The sequence below is a fragment of the Xenopus laevis genome, chromosome 2L, assembly GCF_017654675.1.
Source record: "Xenopus laevis strain J_2021 chromosome 2L, Xenopus_laevis_v10.1, whole genome shotgun sequence".
Lineage (NCBI taxonomy): Eukaryota > Metazoa > Chordata > Amphibia > Anura > Pipidae > Xenopus > Xenopus laevis.
The window spans coordinates 50,265,293-50,284,230 of record NC_054373.1 but is presented as its reverse complement, the minus strand read 5'-3'; the positions used below and the strand labels follow the sequence as shown (position 1 = coordinate 50,284,230).

The window sequence follows — 18,938 nt, the reverse complement described above, 5'->3', positions numbered from 1 at the left end:
TTGGAACTACAGATTCAGAAAGGTAGCATTCTCCTGGCAACTGCAGACTTGAGTGTCAGACTGCCAGGTGCTAAAGCATGATCCATGACTCCAGAAAAGCAATTTAACTGCTCCAGAGTCCAATAGTTGCAATCGTGACCTTTAACTACGGTGATGTTAAGCCTGTGTGCCACTGAACTGACTATCCACTGAAACACTTGTCAAGATCCTATGGAAAGGAAATCATCCATGTTTTCAACTGTAGACTTGCAATTTTAACTACATGATTTAGTACTTGATGGTCCTCTAGTCTAACACTTCCTGACCGAGGAGATTTTTGGTTCTAGATGTTTCTTCTTCACAATCATTTTGGGTTAACCCCCTGGCAGCTCTAGAACGGTATAAATATGATAAATTGATTTATGGAAAGGTGACATCCTATGATGGCGACAGAATGAAAACAACTGAGATCTTTACTATGACACATGCTGTTTGCTGCTGACAATTACACGTCTGTCTGCTTAATCATATGCGTGTTAGCAATGAGTGTGTCTTAAATAGCGATTTACACTAATTTAAAACAGTGTCTGGATACTTTTGGTCATAAAGTGTGTACGTAATGGCAACATGCCTCTTTGATGTGATCTTGGCTCTCAGTAAAGACATCTTGGGAATGATTACAATATTTCATGTATACATAGTAAACATATTTCACAGAGTTGAATTTCTACTTAGTCCACCAAACTAAACATAGAATTGTCAGATTATTGCTTTGCATGTTTAACAGCTAATAGACAAATCAACAGTGCTTCATGAAAGTTGTTTCTGCATACCCTCGGAAGGTCTTACATAAACTGAAAGTCTTTCAATGCCATTTTTGTGGTAAATACTGTGGTTAAGCATTCTGTAATCACTGAAGTCCCGAGTCTGAAGCAAATTATAACACTCAGATGCCAAAGAGGCTGCAGAACTCTCTGCGAGTTAGTTTTTTCTGTCCTGCAGTGTCCTAAACAAAAGTATACATTTAGAAATTGAATATTTCTTTTTTTTTCTTTCTTCCAAGCACATTGAAGGTGAGAAGTGTTGAGCGGCTATGATAAAGATTTCCTTCTTTTTTCACTCCTGCTGCTCATTGACGCTCTGTGATCTGTCAGGAATGCCCAGTGCCAGTGAGCTCTGACTATGTTGGAGAGGTTCTATACTGAATAGACGTGTGCTTTTCAAGTCTGAGTTTGACTCCGTATGTGCAATTGTTATTGTAAGAGGACGTGACAGGGAAGGTTATTCTGCAGCTACAAAATGAACACACAAACAGCAAATTATAATAAAAAAATGCCAGGTGACTCATCAAAATAAGAAATGATATAAACCAAAAAGTTCTTTGACCATGTAAAACACCCTACCATGTGCAGATTGCTTTTCTGATAGTCGGTTATCCACTACTAGGAGTTAAATGATCTCTCATAATAAATACTGTTATTTATATATTTAAAGAGTAAAATGAGAGGGGTATTTTAATATGATTTTACATGCTTGTATCCAGCCAGTGGTTATACAAATATAAACAGAAAACCAGAGTAACACTTCCCAAATGTGCTTCCTTATAAAAGTAACATTTTGTTACAGTGTTTCTATCTCGGAGAGACACCTGAGAAAGTCAAGATGTTGGAAATTGTATTTTTATTTGTAAAGTTGTACTCTGCCTGTCTACACAAGCATTGTAGAAGTTTTTATTTGATTTTTTAATATACATTGCAAGTTAGACCTTTTGTGTTATGTCCCATGTAATTTTTATCAGACGTCATATAATCAGAATCATTGTGGCTGTTTTTATTCTGAGGTCAACTTTGCACAGGTGTTTTATTAAGATTTCCACTGATTTTATATGTCTATAAAACACAATCTTTCTACAGTGACACTAATTACACAGAAATGATTATTCATGACACCAAACCACAACTTGCCCTTTGAACCACCACAACTTGCATTAGTTCAGACTGCAGTCAGTTGTATAAGAAAGAGAAGAGGATCACCATTTTTTACCCACCAGCTTTTTAACTTACCATCTCCCCAGCCTTCAGAAACCCCAGCCAAATCATAATGCTTTTTCCTTAGCTCCCCCAGCTTCTCTCGCTCCTTTTGAAGTTCATTTTCCAGTTCCAGGACTCGCACCTGACAACAATACAATAATGATAAGATAATGAGCAATTATGCAAAGTACTACTTGCTGAAGCAACCTAACCTGTCTGTACCTATACTTGTACGCAGTATAATTGGCTACACCAGTGCAGAGCTATGTTCTGTACTCTAGATCTTATGCATTAGATGCTAACGGCTGACCTTCCAACCAGTTCCTGCATACACTGCCAGCTCCCTCAGACCACCCTGCCTGTGCACCAGTTCTAGAATAGAAGAGATTCCTCTGTGCAAAATGGAGAATACCATGTACATTTATTGGGCTTGCAAAGTATTTACAGTGGCACAGCCCATGTTCATCTGTTAGTATCCATAGTTACATAGTTAAATTGGGTTGAAAAAAACAAAGGCCATCAGGTTTGACCACTCCAAATAAAAACCCAGCATCCATAAACACACCCCTCCCTACTTTCACATAAATTCTATATACCCATATCTACACTAACTATAGAGCTTAGTATCACAATAGCCTTTGATATTATGTCTGTCCAAAAAGTCCTTCTCATCCCAACACACTGCCATTTAGTGTATAACTTGCATTTATATTATTTTTGCCAAAGTGCATAACCTTGCATTTATCAACATTGAACCTCATTTTCCAGTTTGCTGCCCAGTTTCCCAACTTTGACAGATCACTCTGCAAAGTGGCAGCATCCTGCATGGAACCTATAGTTCTGCACAATTTAGTATCATCTGCAAAAATAGAAACAGTACTTTCAATTTGTAGTTTATCTTTTAGCCAGTTATCTTTTAGCCAGTTCTCTATCCAGAAAACTATGTTCCAGGCCAACATTCTTAATTTAACCAGTAACCTTTTGTGTGGCACTGTATCAAATGCTTTAGCAAAGTCTAAGCAAATCACATCCACTGCCATCCCAGAATCGAGGTCCCTGCTTACCTTCTCATAAAAAGAAATTAAGTTAGTCTGGCAAGATCTATTACGCATAAAACCATGCTGGCACACACTCATACTATTGTGATTTGCAATAAAGTACAGTATTTTATCCTTTATTAACCCTTCAATAAGCTTTCCTACCACTGACGTCAGACTAACTGGCCTATAGTTTTGAGGCTGAGAATGGGATCCTATTTTGAATAGTGGCACCACATTAGCAATTTGCCAGTCTCTCGGCACTAGGCCAGACCTCAATGAATCCTGAAAAATTAGGTAAAAAGGTTTGGCAATCACAGAGCTAAGCTCGCGAAGTACCCTGGAATGAAAACCATCTGGCCCGGACCTTTGTTAATCTTAACATGTTCCAGTCTCTTTTGAATTTCCTCATGTGTGAACCATGCATCATTAGTTATATTACTGGAATTGGTACTATTAAGAAGGAAACCTTCATTAACCGGTTCCTCATTTGTGTAGACAGACTAAAATATGAGTTCAGAATCTGCGCTTTTATTTTGTTTTCATCAACCAGCTGACCCCCTCTGATACTAAAGGTTCCACCCCTTCCTTCTTCATTTTGTTTTACTATTAACATATTTAAAAAATAATTTTGGAATTTTTTTACTGCTTGCTGCAATATCCTTTTCCATATCAATTTTAGCTTGCCTTATAGTTTCTTTGCGTGATTTATTGGCTTCTTTATAACTTTTAAATGATTCGCCTGTCCCAGCTAACTTGAAAGCCTTAAAAGCACGTCTTTTCTTACCCACCTCAATATGGCAAGGTATTTACAAGAGCAGAAAAGCTACAATAACTGAGCGAAAGCCCGCTGCTGTCATTACCTGAGAATCCATCTCCTGACGTTTAATCTGTGTCAAGGTCATGCTAGAGAAGTCCATAGTGTCTGTAAAAGGGAGGTATTGTAAGTGTGGAATTAAATATATTTAGCCAATATGAGGACAATTAAGATAGACACATGGGTATCATTAGTAAAGAGATTTAGAAAAAAAAAAAACAACTTGCCTTTTTCCTCAATCTGAGACATAACACACTTCGTAGAAGCCACAACCCCGGCTGCATTTTGATTAACAACTTTGGAGGCCAGTTGCAGCTTAGAAAGGTTGGCACTGTTCTTCTCAGCTTTTACCTGCAGGCAACAGTGATGGTTTCAAATCTACTGGTGACAACATTTGCCACTTCTAAATGCTCTGTGTGAAAAACCAAAACTGAATGCTGGTTCAATAAAGATAATGCATGTTATACTGTTATTACCACTGCACAGACGAAAGAGAATTTCAGCTATAAGGGCTGGGACACACTGGGCGATTTGGGGAGATTTAGTCGCCTGGCGACTAATCACCGCGACTTTCCACGACCAATCTTCCCCGAATGCTTCCCCTCTCTCTGCGCCTGGCTAAAATGAAAAATCGCCTGCGCTAATCACACGCGGCGATTCGTTTTCCGAAGTCGCCCGAAGTTTCCTCGTGAGGCAACTTCGGGCGACTTCGGAAAACGAATCGCTGCGTGTGATTAGCGCAGACGATTTTTCATTTTAGCCAGGCGCAGAGAGAGGGGAAGCATTCGGGGAGAAAAGTCGCTGCGATTAGTCGCCAGGCGACTAAATCTCCCCAAATCGCCCAGTGTGTCCCTACCCTAAACCATGTTCTTCAAAATCAAACTGCATTTAACTAACTTTGCAAAATTAAAAATAACTGGTTAGTGGCATTTTAGTTTACTTGTCATAAAGCTCAGGCTATCATAAATGTTTCCTTATGTAGCATCTGTCAACATTTTGTAATGTGTTAATTATATAAATAGTTTTTTTTACTCACTTGTTGCCCAACATTTGCATGCTTTATATCTGCCTCTTTCCTCTCCCAGTGGTATGAAAGCTCTGCATTTGGCCAAAAACAGATCTCAAGCATTTATCTGTACATTATTCTTACTCAGCCACCAGGGCCTCTCCTTCCATGATGGAAGTTGAGAACCTTGCCTCATGTGGCAGTTAGCGGCTAGTTATTAGGGGTGGCAAAAAGCCTCTCTGGTAAATTTAAGAGCAACATTTCGTCTTTAAACCATAAATTCAGCTCTTACAGTGCATTGAGTGCAACAGCACTCTCTGCATGAGTGTTACAGCCCCTCTTTGACTCGCTCCGCAGTTAAAGTTTTAAATGCTGAACAGAAAAGTGGGGAGGCATTGGGGCTGCTGCCTCAGTCTTTGTATTGAATTTCACGAGTAGATGCAGTGTCCCCTGAGATGCCAGAGAAATGGAAATTGAATCTTATCAGTTATACCTTAGAAGCTGCCACCAACTGGGCTGTGCTTGCTGCAATTTCATGGGAACACACAATGAGGTCCTCCAACTTCCCCTGGCCCTGGGCCACAAGGTCTGCTGCATCACTGCAAAGGATGAAGAGTACAAAAGGAAGAGTTCTGATTAGAATGAGGTTATATTTTTTAAGAAAGCATGACAAAATGAACAGTGATAAAATTTGAGTAGATGCTCCCTATAGTGTCATTATACCTGGTATACTCAAAGGCACTAGGAAGTTATATACCAAGCACAAACAGAAAAAATTCAACCATTCCTGAGTGCCTCCATTTTATTGTTAGTAATATTCTTGCAAGCTAGGGTCGCATAAAATCCAGACCGCTCAGAAAATAGATGACCCTCCTCAGGAACATGTTAAACAAACATTTGAACTTGCGCTAAATAGAAACCAAATCCTAAAAATATTCTGGGTAGCCTACATGAGTAAGGTTAAGAAAACATGGAATTATAATGGCCCTCATTTACTAATGTGCACCAGAGTAACAACCCATAGAATCCAGACATCCTGATTTGTTGATTGCTGTGTGTTACTATGCAGACAGTTGAGCTTATGCTTAATACTTACACCATTACAGTAGCTCCCCAACCCACAGCTTTCGATGCAGAGATCAGCCCTTCTGTCCAGCGAGAATTCTTGGCATAAAATTCCTTTTGAGATGCTGCACCCTGCAGGACAGTCTGCGTATTATTGTCAATTTATTAAATGGGTTCCTGTTGAGCGTATTAGTCTCTTTCTTGAGTTATCCAAATTGTCTCTTTCAGGATTTAACAAGAAAGACAATTCTGGGTGTGCATTACAAACGAACTCCAAAAACGAAGGAAATAAAATATCTAACCATTTAACCTCATGCATAATGTAGTACATAGCTGATATCATGACAAGATATTATTGCACATTTTCTATGCTAAACTGGTATTTCCACAGCTACTTCTTCCCACAAATGCGGTGCTGATAACAAGGTTGATCTTACCCTTCCACTTTCAACAATCTCTTTTTGTAGGTCTTTAGATGCCAATATCAAAGCTTTTATCCCCTGCATGAGATCTGTGCATGATCCAAGAATCCTACAGGAAAAAAACCAATATATCTATATACATATATAATAATTGTAAATATGGAGCTCCTTAAATAGCATTTATGCCATATATGCTCCCCACACTAGAGCTGCATCAACCAGCAGATTCAGGTAAAAGGCTGCCTGATCGTGATCCTGCCACTTTCACGCTTATAATTGCTTTATCCATCCAGACAGCAGGCTGCATTAGCATTCAGCTCCAGTCAAGTGATAGGTGCCTGTTAAAAGCCAGAAAGGCAGGCTACTCATGTTGCAATATGGTTGGCAATTTAATAGTTTGAGATGTCTGTGATAGATATGAGCTATCAGAACGTGGTGATTTGGTAGAATATCTAGCCAGCCGCTGACCACTTCAGCAAGTAAAGCTGAGTCAGAACTGTATATGGTTTTCTTTCACTACGCACTTCTAACCCACTAGAAATGGTGCAAATTGGTCTTTATGTTGTGTAACAAAACCAAATCCAATTATATTGGCAGCCTATGTTGCAATGTTGATATCAATGTAGTGCGATAACATACACAGAGTTCATCAAAAGTCCACAATGCTCTTACCGTTCATTTACTTGTAATTTTACTCCAGTGTCATCAGTTCGGGATTTATTTAACATTTCCTGTGAAAAAAAAATTATTTGTTTTATTTATTTAAAAAACACAATCAAACCTGTGGTATCCTACAGCAGATTGCCAGTACAGGTATGGGATCTGTTATTCAGATTGCTTGGGACCTGGGGTTTTCCAGATGTCCATAATTTGGATCTCTATACCTTAAAGGTGTAACAATTGCCATTTTTTCCAAGACCATTGGTCGTACAAATTTTTTTTCGTCCACTCTACTAAAGTTAAGAGCTGAATCGTCGTATATGCAGGTAAAAACAAAAATAATTCAGGATCTGACAAGGCAGCATTAATGTTACCATGTTTGGGCACCTTCAAAGGTGCCCGATCCAAATTTTAAGTCCTGCCAGATCAACGAGAAGGCCGATATCCATGCATATATTGTCGTAAGAAATATCTTTTGCAAAAAAAATATTGGTGTGTGTATGGCCACCTTAAATCTACTAAAAAAATAATTTTAACATTAAATAAACTCAACAGGATTGTTTTTAACGTACACGGTACTGTTTTATTATTACAGAGAAGAAGGAAATATTTTTTTCAAAATTTGAATTATTTGATTAAAATTGAGGTGGCCCTCCTGTAATTTGGAGCTTTCTGGAAAACAGGTTTTCGTGTTAACGGATCCCATACTTGTAATGGGTGCCACATCGTAACACAGGTAAAATATGTATGACACACAATTAGACAACCATTTTCTATCACTTGTTTGTACAAATAAAACATGCTTAAATGACAGGAAGTGATGTTGAAAGCATGGAAGGTTAACCCTCAGTTAAGTTCTATCACAGTCGGTGCCTTTGGTGAACAATGAAAGCTGCTCTGCTCAGGCACCATTAAGATATAATGCCAGATGGTGGTTACTGTTTAAATCAGGCAGGCACAGATGGTGGCAGGTGTTTCTGCACTGGCATATACACAATAAGTGTGCCATTAGTCTTATTTTACATGGGGACTGATGTAATTAAGAAACATTGCCCTTTCTGAAGAAAAGCTTTTAGCTTTTTGACAGCTCAAAGATCAGACTGACTGGCTCTTTCCCGCGGCCACTGAACTGTGAATATGAAAGCACACTTAATAAGCCAAGGGAAGCATGTGGTACTGTATATCTCACCTCAATTCTAGTGGCAGCTGTCTCTACGGCTGCTGCAGTGGCAGCCATTTCTTTCTCTACAAGATCCCCCAGCTCTTCTTCTCTGATATCCAGTGAGGGAGGTCGCAGCTCCTACAAAAAAAAGGAAGAAGTCAGCTATTAGAGTCTGTCCTTCATTCATTAAGAATATTTAGACTTCAGACAATGGACTGATTCCGGACTTTAAAGCTTGAGAGCTTCCCCATTCAAGAGTATACTAGGGAACCTTGCTACCCTTTCATGCTGATTTGACAATTGGATGGATTTTTATGAATAATATTTCCGAAACAAAATACTTTTCAGATAAATTTGTATGGAGGTTTCCAATTAAAGGTGAAGCAAAGTCTCAGTCACTGGGGGGGTGCCAAATGTTAGGTGATTGTAGTCACTTACCTGATACCCCAGGCTGATGCACCGCACTGGCCCTGTGTGCTTGTGTGCAAGCACCGCGGAGCAATACTTTTCTTTCACTCCTTTTCAATTCCTCCGGGCCAATGCAATGCCCAGTAGAGTGAGAAGGCTAGCATTTTTGTTAAAGGGGTTTGTCACCTTTAAATGAACTTCTAGTATGATTTAGAGAGTGATACTCAGAAACAATTTGCATTGGTTTTCATTTTTTAAAGGGAAACTCCACAAAAACATAACATACTCTTTTTGAAAAGTAAACATGATTTCAAGCAACTTTGCAATATACATCATTTAAAAAATATGCATGATTTTTAATGGTTTCTGACAGTTTCCTAAGCCTAGCCCCCTGCTCTCCTGCTGATCTGTCTGACTACTTTGCTGAGCTGGCTGACTACTGTTACTTTGTATCAATCTGGCTTCCGCCCATCACACTCGACTGAAACTGCACTCACCAAAGTAACCAATGATCTTCTATTGGCAAAGTCTAAAGGTCACTATTCCATTCTAATCCTTCTAGATCTCTCTGCAGCCTTTGACACAGTTGACCACACACTCCTCCTTGACATTCTATACTCATCTGGCATTCGGGACACTGCTCTTTCATGGTTTACATCTTATCTGTCTGACCGTTCCTTTAAAGTTTTAATCTCCAAATACACTCCTTCACGAAACCTTCGCTCTGCTTCTGATCTTCTCCTCTCTTCTCCTCTCATCACTTCTGCCCATTCTCGTCTACAAGACTTCTCTCGGGCTTCTGCTTTTCTCTGGAACTTTCTGCCACAAGCTGTCAGACTTTCTCCTTCTTTCCAAACTTTCAAGCGCTCCTTAAAGACCCATCTGTTTAAAGAGGCTTATTCGATGTACCTTATTTAATCATTGCTGTATCAAAATGACATAATGTTTATATAATCCTAATGTCTCAACCCTAACCTTTAGTTTGTAAACTCTAATCTGTAGGTCCTTCTAACCCTATTGTACTCTGTAATCCTTGTTTGTTATCCACCATTTATTCCCTGTTTGCTATAACTGCAGTAAAGCACTGCGTATCTTGACAGCGCTATATAAATAAATGATGATGATCAACAGCCATCTGTCCTTAGACTGCATCCTCCAAACCACACAATTCCCTGCACACGTGATTTCAATAAGGAACAGAACTGGAGAAGTAACATCAGTGTTTAGTCCCTCCTTCCCTGCCAGGATTTCAAATGATGCAGAAAGAGAAGAACTGTTAAACAGATGGATTTCAGCATCAAAAATTGTATTCATTCCTACTTTTTGAAGAAACAGGTAACCGTGATGGGTATATTAGGGGTTTCTGTGTTATGTGAACCTCTTTATTAAATTTTGTTTTGGAAGCCAGAGTTCCCCTTTAAGTATTTGTGTTTTTTTAATTATTTAGCTTTTTATTCAGCAGCTCTCCAGTTTTCAGTTTTAGTAATCTGGTTGCTAGGGTTCAAATTCCTCTAGCAACCATGCATTGATTTGAATAAGAGGTTGGAATAATAATGGAACAATAATAAATGTGTAACCTTACAAAGCATGAATAAATAGGTGAGTAATAAAATGTAACAATAACAATACATTTGTAGCCTTAAAGAGCATTGTTTTTTTAAATGGAGGTCAGTGACCCCCATTTGAAATCTGGAGCCAGACAAACAAGGCAAACAATTCCTAAACTAAAAAAAAAGAAAAAGAAAACGACCAATTGAAAAATTGCTTAGAATTTGCTGTTCTATAACATACTAAAAGTAACCAAAAGGTGAACCACCGCTTTACAGTTCAGTTTTTCTTTGTGTGAAGAAAGAAAGGGAAAGAGGTTCGCTCTGGGGTGCTTGCACAGTAGTAACCTGGGCTGGTGCAGTTTTTTGCTAACAAAAGCACCGAACCAGGGTATCAGGTACAATCACAGATGGGTGCCTAACATTTGACATTGAATCCCCCCAGTGAATTAGACTTTCCTTCTTCTTTAATATAAGCATTACTATGCAAATAAATAAGGATCCCTGTGCAGCACACTGTATGGCAATACATTTCATTAAGCAAAATATTAACTTGCTAATGAATAAGTATATTATAAGATTCACAACTAATTAATAACACCGGGGCACACAGGAGTCACAATCTGTCCCTGTTGCTCAGATATTGCTAATTAGCACTGAATAATAAAATGCTGCTCTGCAGGGGAAAAGCATCGAATTTGTATTTAGTGGCAAAGCAGAAAATCCCACAGAAGACCAGAGAGAAATGTAATTGAGATCAAGATCTCTGGACCAACCATAAAATGTAAAGAGAAGTGGGGCAGGCCTACAGAGGGCTTTACTGTAATTACAGTAGGATTATTTACAATTGTGCACATTTCTTCATTAAACTTCAACTGAAACTACAAGAGAAAATGTGAGGAACGGCTCTTACTGTTCTCGACATTCTCTGATCTGCCGAGAAGGCGACTGCTTCCCTCCCCTGGGAATAAAATAATGCAGGTATGGGACCTGTTATCCAGAATGCTTCCAATAAGCTTTAATTATATCTAGATCAAGTTAAAGGCACTGTTTTATTACTACAGAAAAAAGGAAATCATTTAAAGGATAATAAACTTTAAAAATAAGTGAATGTAAAATTAATGAGAGTACGTTTGCAATGTACTTTCATTATTTATTTATTTTTTAATTCTAAGATGTTAAAAGATACATGTAATGTTAACATGAAAGAAAGAGGGCTGCTCTGCTTAGGAAAAAAATTAGAAACCTTTCTCAAATCTTTCCTAAGCAGAACTTCTGTCTTTCTCCTGACGACTTCCTTGACTACTCCAGACTGGTCGGAAAATGACCAGCAGGTGGCGCTTTTGAAACAAAATTCATTCATGTTAGTACATGAATCCATTAATATTTTGGAATTGAAAAAAAAAATACATAGTCAATGTGCATTGTAAAAGTGCTTAAAATAGCACCCTCATTGATTTTACATTCACTTATTTTTAAGACTTAACCTTTTGGATTACTTGGATAAAATAAAGTGAATGGCAGACAGCTTTTCCGTAATTCGGAGCTTTCTGGATAATGGGTTTCCAGATAACAGATCCCATACCTGTACAACCAAATATACAGTCCAACAAATGATATGTATGAGTGGCTCATACAAACATTTTTCAGCAATAGTGCAGCTATTTTTCCTATGACAGAAAGCAATCTGGACTAGTGATGTAAGGGATGGCCCGAAGCCCATGGGTCAGGTGGGTTCGGGCCAACAACAATGCCCCACTTCCCCGTCCTTTTGCGTATATTTATAGATGCTCACCGTAATGCCTGGGTATACCTGGAAATGTGTTCAGCCTGCAGCTGGCTGAAAAGAGCTAATCACGGATTCGTTGCTAATAGTTACTGCATAGGTGCAAATTTGCCCAGTGTTTATTAATGAGTCCAAGTGTCTTTTATTACATAACTCTCTGTCACATCAAATAGCCCCATATGTGAAATAAATAAAACACACTATAGTGGGCGGAGATGGTATGGATATATCACAGCAGAATAAAGGGGGGGTTTTCCCCACTGTGACCCAGGAATTGTCTGGTGAGTTGTTATTTATCAATACATTTTAACCGGTACACACTATGGGCCTGTGCCGCTTTATCATTTACATTATTTTATTATTTAACAATTGTTCACATAAAAGAGTCTTGAAGGCACATTTATCAAGGTTCGAATTTCAAATTCATGTGAGTTTTTTTTAAATTCGAATTAATTCGGAATTAGACTTGGGGAGATTTATTAAAAAAAGTCTGATTTGTAAAAGTTGAACAAATTTAAACGACTCGAAAACTCGAATCGAATTCAATTAAATTCTCCGAAAAGAACTCAAATGTCAGGAAGGCTACAAAAAACTCCAAATTGACCCCTGGACCTCTAACATTGACTTAAACCGTAAAACGGCAGGTATGTATGCTAAATCTCGAAAATCAAATTTGAATTTTTAAAAAAAACAAATCAAGTTTGGCTAATTCCTTAGTCGAATTTGATTGTTTTGACCATAAAGAAAAATCAAAAATTTAAATTTTCTATTCGACCCTTAATAAATCTGACCCATAATCTAGTCTTTTTCTAATAGTATGTGCCCCTGGATTATTTCATATAGAAAAACTGGTATTTAAAGTACTACACTCTGCCATCTTGCTGTATGGAACGAATGACAGAGGCATGCCTTTTACTACATCACTTATTTTTATTTACCAAAGGCTATGCCCAATGATTCAATCCCCAATATGTAATAAAAGGCACTACGTTTGCCCAGGAGCAGTAACGAATAGAAACCAACAAGATGTTTGCTTTTAAACAAGTGACCAGTTAATGCTACCTGCTGATTGGTTGATATCAACTACTGTTTCTGGGCAAACTTAGTGCCTTTTATTACATAAACCCCAATGAGATTGTAGCAAGAGAAAGAATAAGGTTTGAAATATTCCACTGAAGTAATGCGTGGGGAACAAGCTGTTCCATTCCCTCTGTGCTCAACTCCACAGGGATTCACTTAGGTATATACACAGCTGCCCAAACAAGCCACTAGTTCTTTCATTTATGCCATTCACCAATTCAGAGACATCAACCTACTTAATGTAACCGATAATCGTTTTGCTAAAGGTCACCTGGGAAATCAGGGCTTTTGTCATATTTTATTATGTTTTGGACTAATAAAATGCTAGAGTATAATGGAATCCGAATGCAAATGACCTTATAAACATTAAAAAATAAATTAAGAAACACAGTAGCTGCTTGAAGTTGCTCAGTATGCAAGAACATTTTATACCTTTCATGAATGTAAAAATTACAAGAGAGAAAAGCTGATTTTCAAAAGCCACAAGAAGCAATTTTTGTTTGCAGTTTTCCCATGAAACATTTGCGCAGTGTGGGGAAAGTTTACATTTGGCAGGTACGGATGCCAAATGCCGGGTACTAAGCAAAATGTCCTTTACCTGCTGCTACGTGACTGCTCATATACTAGAAAATACTTTACCTTGTTTAAATGTGACCTATGCCATCTACTGCTTCCTGAAGGCATGGAATCAGTTTTCAGCTTACATAAAGTGGATTTTGGCTCAAAAGTCAATACTTTAGCATTTCCACGCTGAAATTTGCTGCCCCTGAGGGGCTGATGATGAGTCTGTTAGCACAAACAAATTCAGAAGGCAGCTGAAACAACCAGTTTGTAATTCAACTTACAGACCACTTGCTCCCATGGGATTTGTTCAGCTAGCACGTTGCACTTTGTGCTAAATCCACAGACAGGCTATATATACAGTACAAGACCCCACTGCTCCAAGAGAAAGCTCAAGTAGCACCCACAAAAACGCCTTTTATAGATACATCGCTTCCCAATAAAGCTGCACTGTATTTCTGGGAGAGGTGCAGGTCTTGGTTATCTTTGACCTACACCTATGGGTGCTAATTGTGGGGACAGGGTGCAGTGTGCAAAAAACATGCCATCTGTTGGCACCTAGCCCCGTCATTTTTTAAATTATGCTACAGTGTTTTTTATAGTGAGGGATGCATTATTATTGATACAAGCTACTAGATTACACCTCCAAGAATATCTAGATCAGAAAATAGAGCTCACAATAATCTCCCTTAAGGGCTAGTCCACACGAGGAGATTCGGGGAGATTTTGTCGCCTGGCAACTAATCGCCTTTTGAGCGACTATCTCCCCGAACTGCCTCTGCGTTTTTCCCCATCTCCCCAAATCTCCTTGTGTGGCCTTACCCTAAAGGAACAGAAACAACAAACGAATGAAAGAGTTTTAAAGTAATTAACATATAGTATACTGCTAGCACAGGTTACATAGCAGATAACAGATAAGCTATGTCCAATACAATGGTGTTTATCTGTTATCTGCTATGTAACCTGTTCCTTTTCTCCTTTTTCCCCGGCTTGAATGGCTGCCCCCATGGCTACACAGCAGCTTGTTTAAATAAACCATAGTAGTCTTTCTGAAGCAAAAAGTTTCTAAAAGTGCAGAGCCACAGTAAATCATATTCTAATTACTTTGTTACAATTTTCAGTTTTTGGTGCTACTGTTCCTTTAACTGGCTTTCACATATATCTTCTAAAGCAAATACAAATTTGCCACTAATGTGACTAGTACTGTATACCAGTATGAGCCCCCACTATCCATTGAGTTGGAACCCAAACCCATAGTATGGGAACCACTGATTCTATGTGTGAAAAAATAAAGCAGGTTTTATCCATTTCAGATTACAAGAAACAGATATTATGATTTATAAGGTAGATAGCATTATATTTCTGTAGCAGGAGCTTAACATCATTAATTGGCTTCATATTAATGAAAGCATACCTGAGCAATCTCAGTTATATGTTTCAGTGCTGCAGTAACCCTACTGCAGTCAACCCTTCCCTCGGTCTCATCCTTTCGAAGGCTGGAGAGGTAGCTAAGCGCTTCTGTACCACATGTCCTGCAGCCGTCACTCAACCCTGAAGGGAAACAGACTCATAAGAAATAGAAGTGCTAATCTACCTTTTAAACAGGCATAAACAAACTATTTATTCATGCAAACAGATGATGGTACATGGGGAAGTTTGAAATCCAAATTTTACACCCCAAAATACCCTTCCATAGGTAAGCATTGGAATTGCAGAGAGCATATCAGTAAAAGCTTATAATAACCAACACAACACCAAATCAAATTGCCCTAAAAAAGGAAAAAAAAAAATCAGGTCTGTAACTATGGGTAGGCAGAAGGGGCCCGTAAATAGGGAGCAACGGTGGGGGGAGCACTAGGCATGTACCGCTTCTGTCTCCTACATCTAGTCCGGGCCCTTGTCTCACCCACTGCCAGCATTGTTCATTTTATAAGTTAATGTGTGCATGCGCAAACAACACGCATGTGTGTCAACTCTGGTAATCCCTTGTAGTGAATGCACGCATGTGTGATCGTGCTCATTCGTACATCCTCGTGGGGGAGGTGGCCTGAGTCGGCATGGCCTGGGGCTAAACAAATGAATGGTCGAAGGCAGAGGCAAAGCAAAACAAGTGAAAGCTTGGGGGCCCCAAGAGCAGGCCTGACCAAATAGTCTGCTATAAGATGCCATAGACAGTCACTATGTATTGGGCTTCTGTTTACTTAAAATGCTGAAGCCTATTTTGTATCTCAGTTCAGACCTGCTCAAGAGTATATTGCATAGCTGGACCAAGGCCATACTACTTGGCCAAGTGCTACAGCAGGATTACTATTTGTTTGCATGCCTGCCTGCCCACTCACCTGAGACCACTACTGCCCCAGAACCTCAACTGGGCTCTAGTCTCATACCTCTGCTGCCTAATCATTGTTTGTGGCCCAGTTATAAACGGCCTCGAGAGGGTCCTGACTGCTACAGAGTATCAACATGTGTACAAATAGATTTTATTCATCTTGAACTTGAAATGTGATCCAGCTGATCAATATATATCAATTAGTTGCAGTCTGCAGTGGTTTCTCTTAATTTCTTTTACTGGAATAAAGTCGTCTTATAAGTGAAGTCTGAAAATCTAAAAGTTGTTTACTGTCAGCTAGGTTGGAAAGCCACAGGAATCAATTTTAGACCCCAATATAACATTTTGTGGCAGTACCATGGAACTACAGTATATATGAAAGCTAACTGCTTTGACTGCTTCACTGTAAAACAAAGCAGCGATTTTATGTATCTTTCTACCTGATTCAAATGAATGAAAAACAGGCTGCCCTCTGGCAGATGCTACTGAGGTGAGACAGACACTGTTTAAAAATTCTGAGCCAATAAAAGCATAAAAATAGATGTGCTGACAAGGCTGGTCCTTAGTAATGGCAGAGAGGTAATTGGTTTGCTAGCCTCGAAGGAGCCCCGTTGTTGACCACATAAATTATTACATCCTGGAAACCAGGTTGCTCTAATTTGCAGGCTATTGTTAAACTACAACTTGCAGAGATTCTCTAGCAGCTATACGCAAAACTTACATGCCACTGTTTTACATTACTCACTGTCAGATGTTGTTGTCTGAGCTCCCTGAAGAATGACATCACTCATCCGATGTGCAAACTGAACAAGAGGTGGAAGCAACAAGCTTATATCTGCATGGTGGGAAACAGAAAGCAGAGGAATATGGTTAAGTTGTTCTAACATTCCTGATTATGTCACAGTATTTAATCTGCCTCTGTAATATACATCAAATGTAGTGCTAGAGTGCCTTATCCCAAAGGCAGAGCCTTATATAATAAAAACCATTGTTTATTAAACCATAGGTAGCTGTAGAGTGGTAGACGCCTAATACGTTTCGGGAACACCCCTTTAATTGATTAAACGTGTTAGGCATCTACCATACTATAGCCATCTGTTTTTGAATGGTTGAATAAACAGTGGTTTTTATTATATGATGCAGTGTGCCTTTTCTTTATTTTTTTTTCTTGGTTTTGGTACAGGCATGGGACCTGTTATCCAGAATGCTCGGGACCTGGGGTTTTCCGGATAATGCATCTTTCCGTAATTTGGGTCTTCATGCTTTAAGTCTACTAGAAATTAATTTAAACTGGTTTTGCTTACAATAAGGATTAATTATATCTTAGTTGGGATCAAGTAAAAGCTGCTGTTTTATTATTACAGAGAAAAAGGAAATCAATTTTAAAAATTTGGATTATTTGGATAAAATGGAGTCTATGGGAGCCATTTCGTAATTCGGAGCTTTCTGGATATTGGGTTTCCGGATAAGGGATCCTATACCTGTATTATGCAGTGAGGAGCTCTACACGGTTAAATGCACACAGTCTACTCTCCAGTCCCTCTGCGATAACAATCAGGGTGAGTCTGTATTGAATCGTTGTGGACATTTAGGCCCCTTAGCCTTATTGCATTCAAATATGCAGTGTCTATTACTTCCTGACCAGTAAACCCATGATGATGAGCAGGCCTGTCATGCAGATCATAGTCTAGAGGAGTGATACAGGTATTTACAAAATGCAAATCATACTGCTGGGAGGTTATCCCAACCCAGAATACATAGAAGGGGACTGTTATAGTAAAGCCACCAGGGACTGAGCCCTAGCACCTATAATTGTAGTGAGATAGTTCTTTATTTGTGCCCTTACTGGATATTCTATGGGTATTTACTATATTGTATGTATCAGATGCTTCCCAAAAAATAATAAATAAAAAAAACTTAAATGAGTCCCTCAGATAAAGCTGTGTTGAGAGTTTTTGATAAAACACGCCTATTGTAAGCTAGTGTATCTCTGTCATAAAGCGAGAAAGGATTGATTTATTTATTTTAATATGAGAAAGGTAAAGGATTAAGTCAAGTCCCTGCCTGAAAATATCCGTTCCCAACAAGAAGTAAATGTTTTTCCCCCCAAAAACCACTCAAGCCTTTCATATTGTGGTATGGTGACAAAAAGGTTCCCAGTTTCCTGGGGAAAAGTGATTGATGGAATGTATGTTGGGCCACAGATTCTCAGATATTGTTACTGAGGTGAGACCAGTAGTGCTGTTAGCAGAGAAACACTTTGTCTCTCTACAAGGTTGTTGTAATTAATGATCCAGGGCTGGTCTTACTGGGAATCCGCAAGAGTAGGGTGGGGCGGATTCCCAAATCCGTAGGCCAGGTTTTTCAAGAGGCCCTAGGCCTATTTAGTACACCTGATGCTGAGCAGCAGGGCTGAATGTGTGTGAGACAAACTGCTGGAGTGCTCAGCTTCAGGAGAAAAAGAAAGACATTTATTTTGTGTTAGCCAGGAGGCTGGATATTTCTGTTGAACTGCTGTTTCTTTGGTTACCTTCCCCCTGCGAGGGGAAATTTCAGCAGCAGCTGGAAAATAAACGCGGGCAGGAAGCCCTTAAACCGATCCTGGTGTGTGAAGTTGCCTCATTTGCAGCCTACCAGCAAGTGCACCCCCACAATATATAAGCATTATATTTAATTTAGACTAAGATATCCTCTTAAATATCATTAAAATGTCAATAGTGTGCAAGAATGTACTACTTCTACCTTAGTATGGGTTTCCTACTATATTTTTTCTACATCATTCATAAATCATTTTCCTTATTTCCAAGGGTTGCCCTTTATTGTGGGCAATATGGTAAAACTTGCACAATTGCACTTACAATTGGATGGGACTTGGTTGCAGTTGCAGCACTGTAAACCTTCTGTGGTTGAATTTCATCACTTCTAGCGCTTGGTGTTAAAATGACATCTGTGTCCAATTTTTTAAACCTAAATGCACTCCGCCAATTGACACAGGCCACTGTGGGAAACTTAGAGCGGTAGCTCCAAGGTTCCCCTGCGTCAACATGAG

At 39.0% G+C, this 18,938-nt stretch overlaps 1 protein-coding gene across 4 annotated transcripts in view; it reads right to left on the bottom strand.

Annotated features, from left to right (window-relative positions):
• Positions 1–434: 434 nt before the first annotated feature.
• hip1.L (huntingtin interacting protein 1 L homeolog) overlaps positions 435–18,938 on the bottom strand; it is a 67,160-nt gene continuing 48,656 nt past the window's right edge. For all 4 annotated transcript variants that reach the window (XM_018246326.2, XM_018246327.2, XM_018246325.2 and 1 more), the window contains exons 21-31: positions 16,635–16,724; positions 14,975–15,111; positions 8,206–8,316; positions 7,029–7,087; positions 6,372–6,465; positions 5,966–6,066; positions 5,363–5,468; positions 4,091–4,214; positions 3,910–3,971; positions 2,043–2,151; positions 435–1,271 (exon numbers count right to left, since the gene is read on the bottom strand). In XM_018246326.2, coding sequence (XP_018101815.1) covers positions 1,261–1,271; positions 2,043–2,151; positions 3,910–3,971; positions 4,091–4,214; positions 5,363–5,468; positions 5,966–6,066; positions 6,372–6,465; positions 7,029–7,087; positions 8,206–8,316; positions 14,975–15,111; positions 16,635–16,724 — 1,004 coding nt within the window. In that variant the 3' untranslated portion in view covers positions 435–1,260. The remainder of the gene's footprint in view (positions 1,272–2,042; positions 2,152–3,909; positions 3,972–4,090; positions 4,215–5,362; positions 5,469–5,965; positions 6,067–6,371; positions 6,466–7,028; positions 7,088–8,205; positions 8,317–14,974; positions 15,112–16,634; positions 16,725–18,938) is intronic.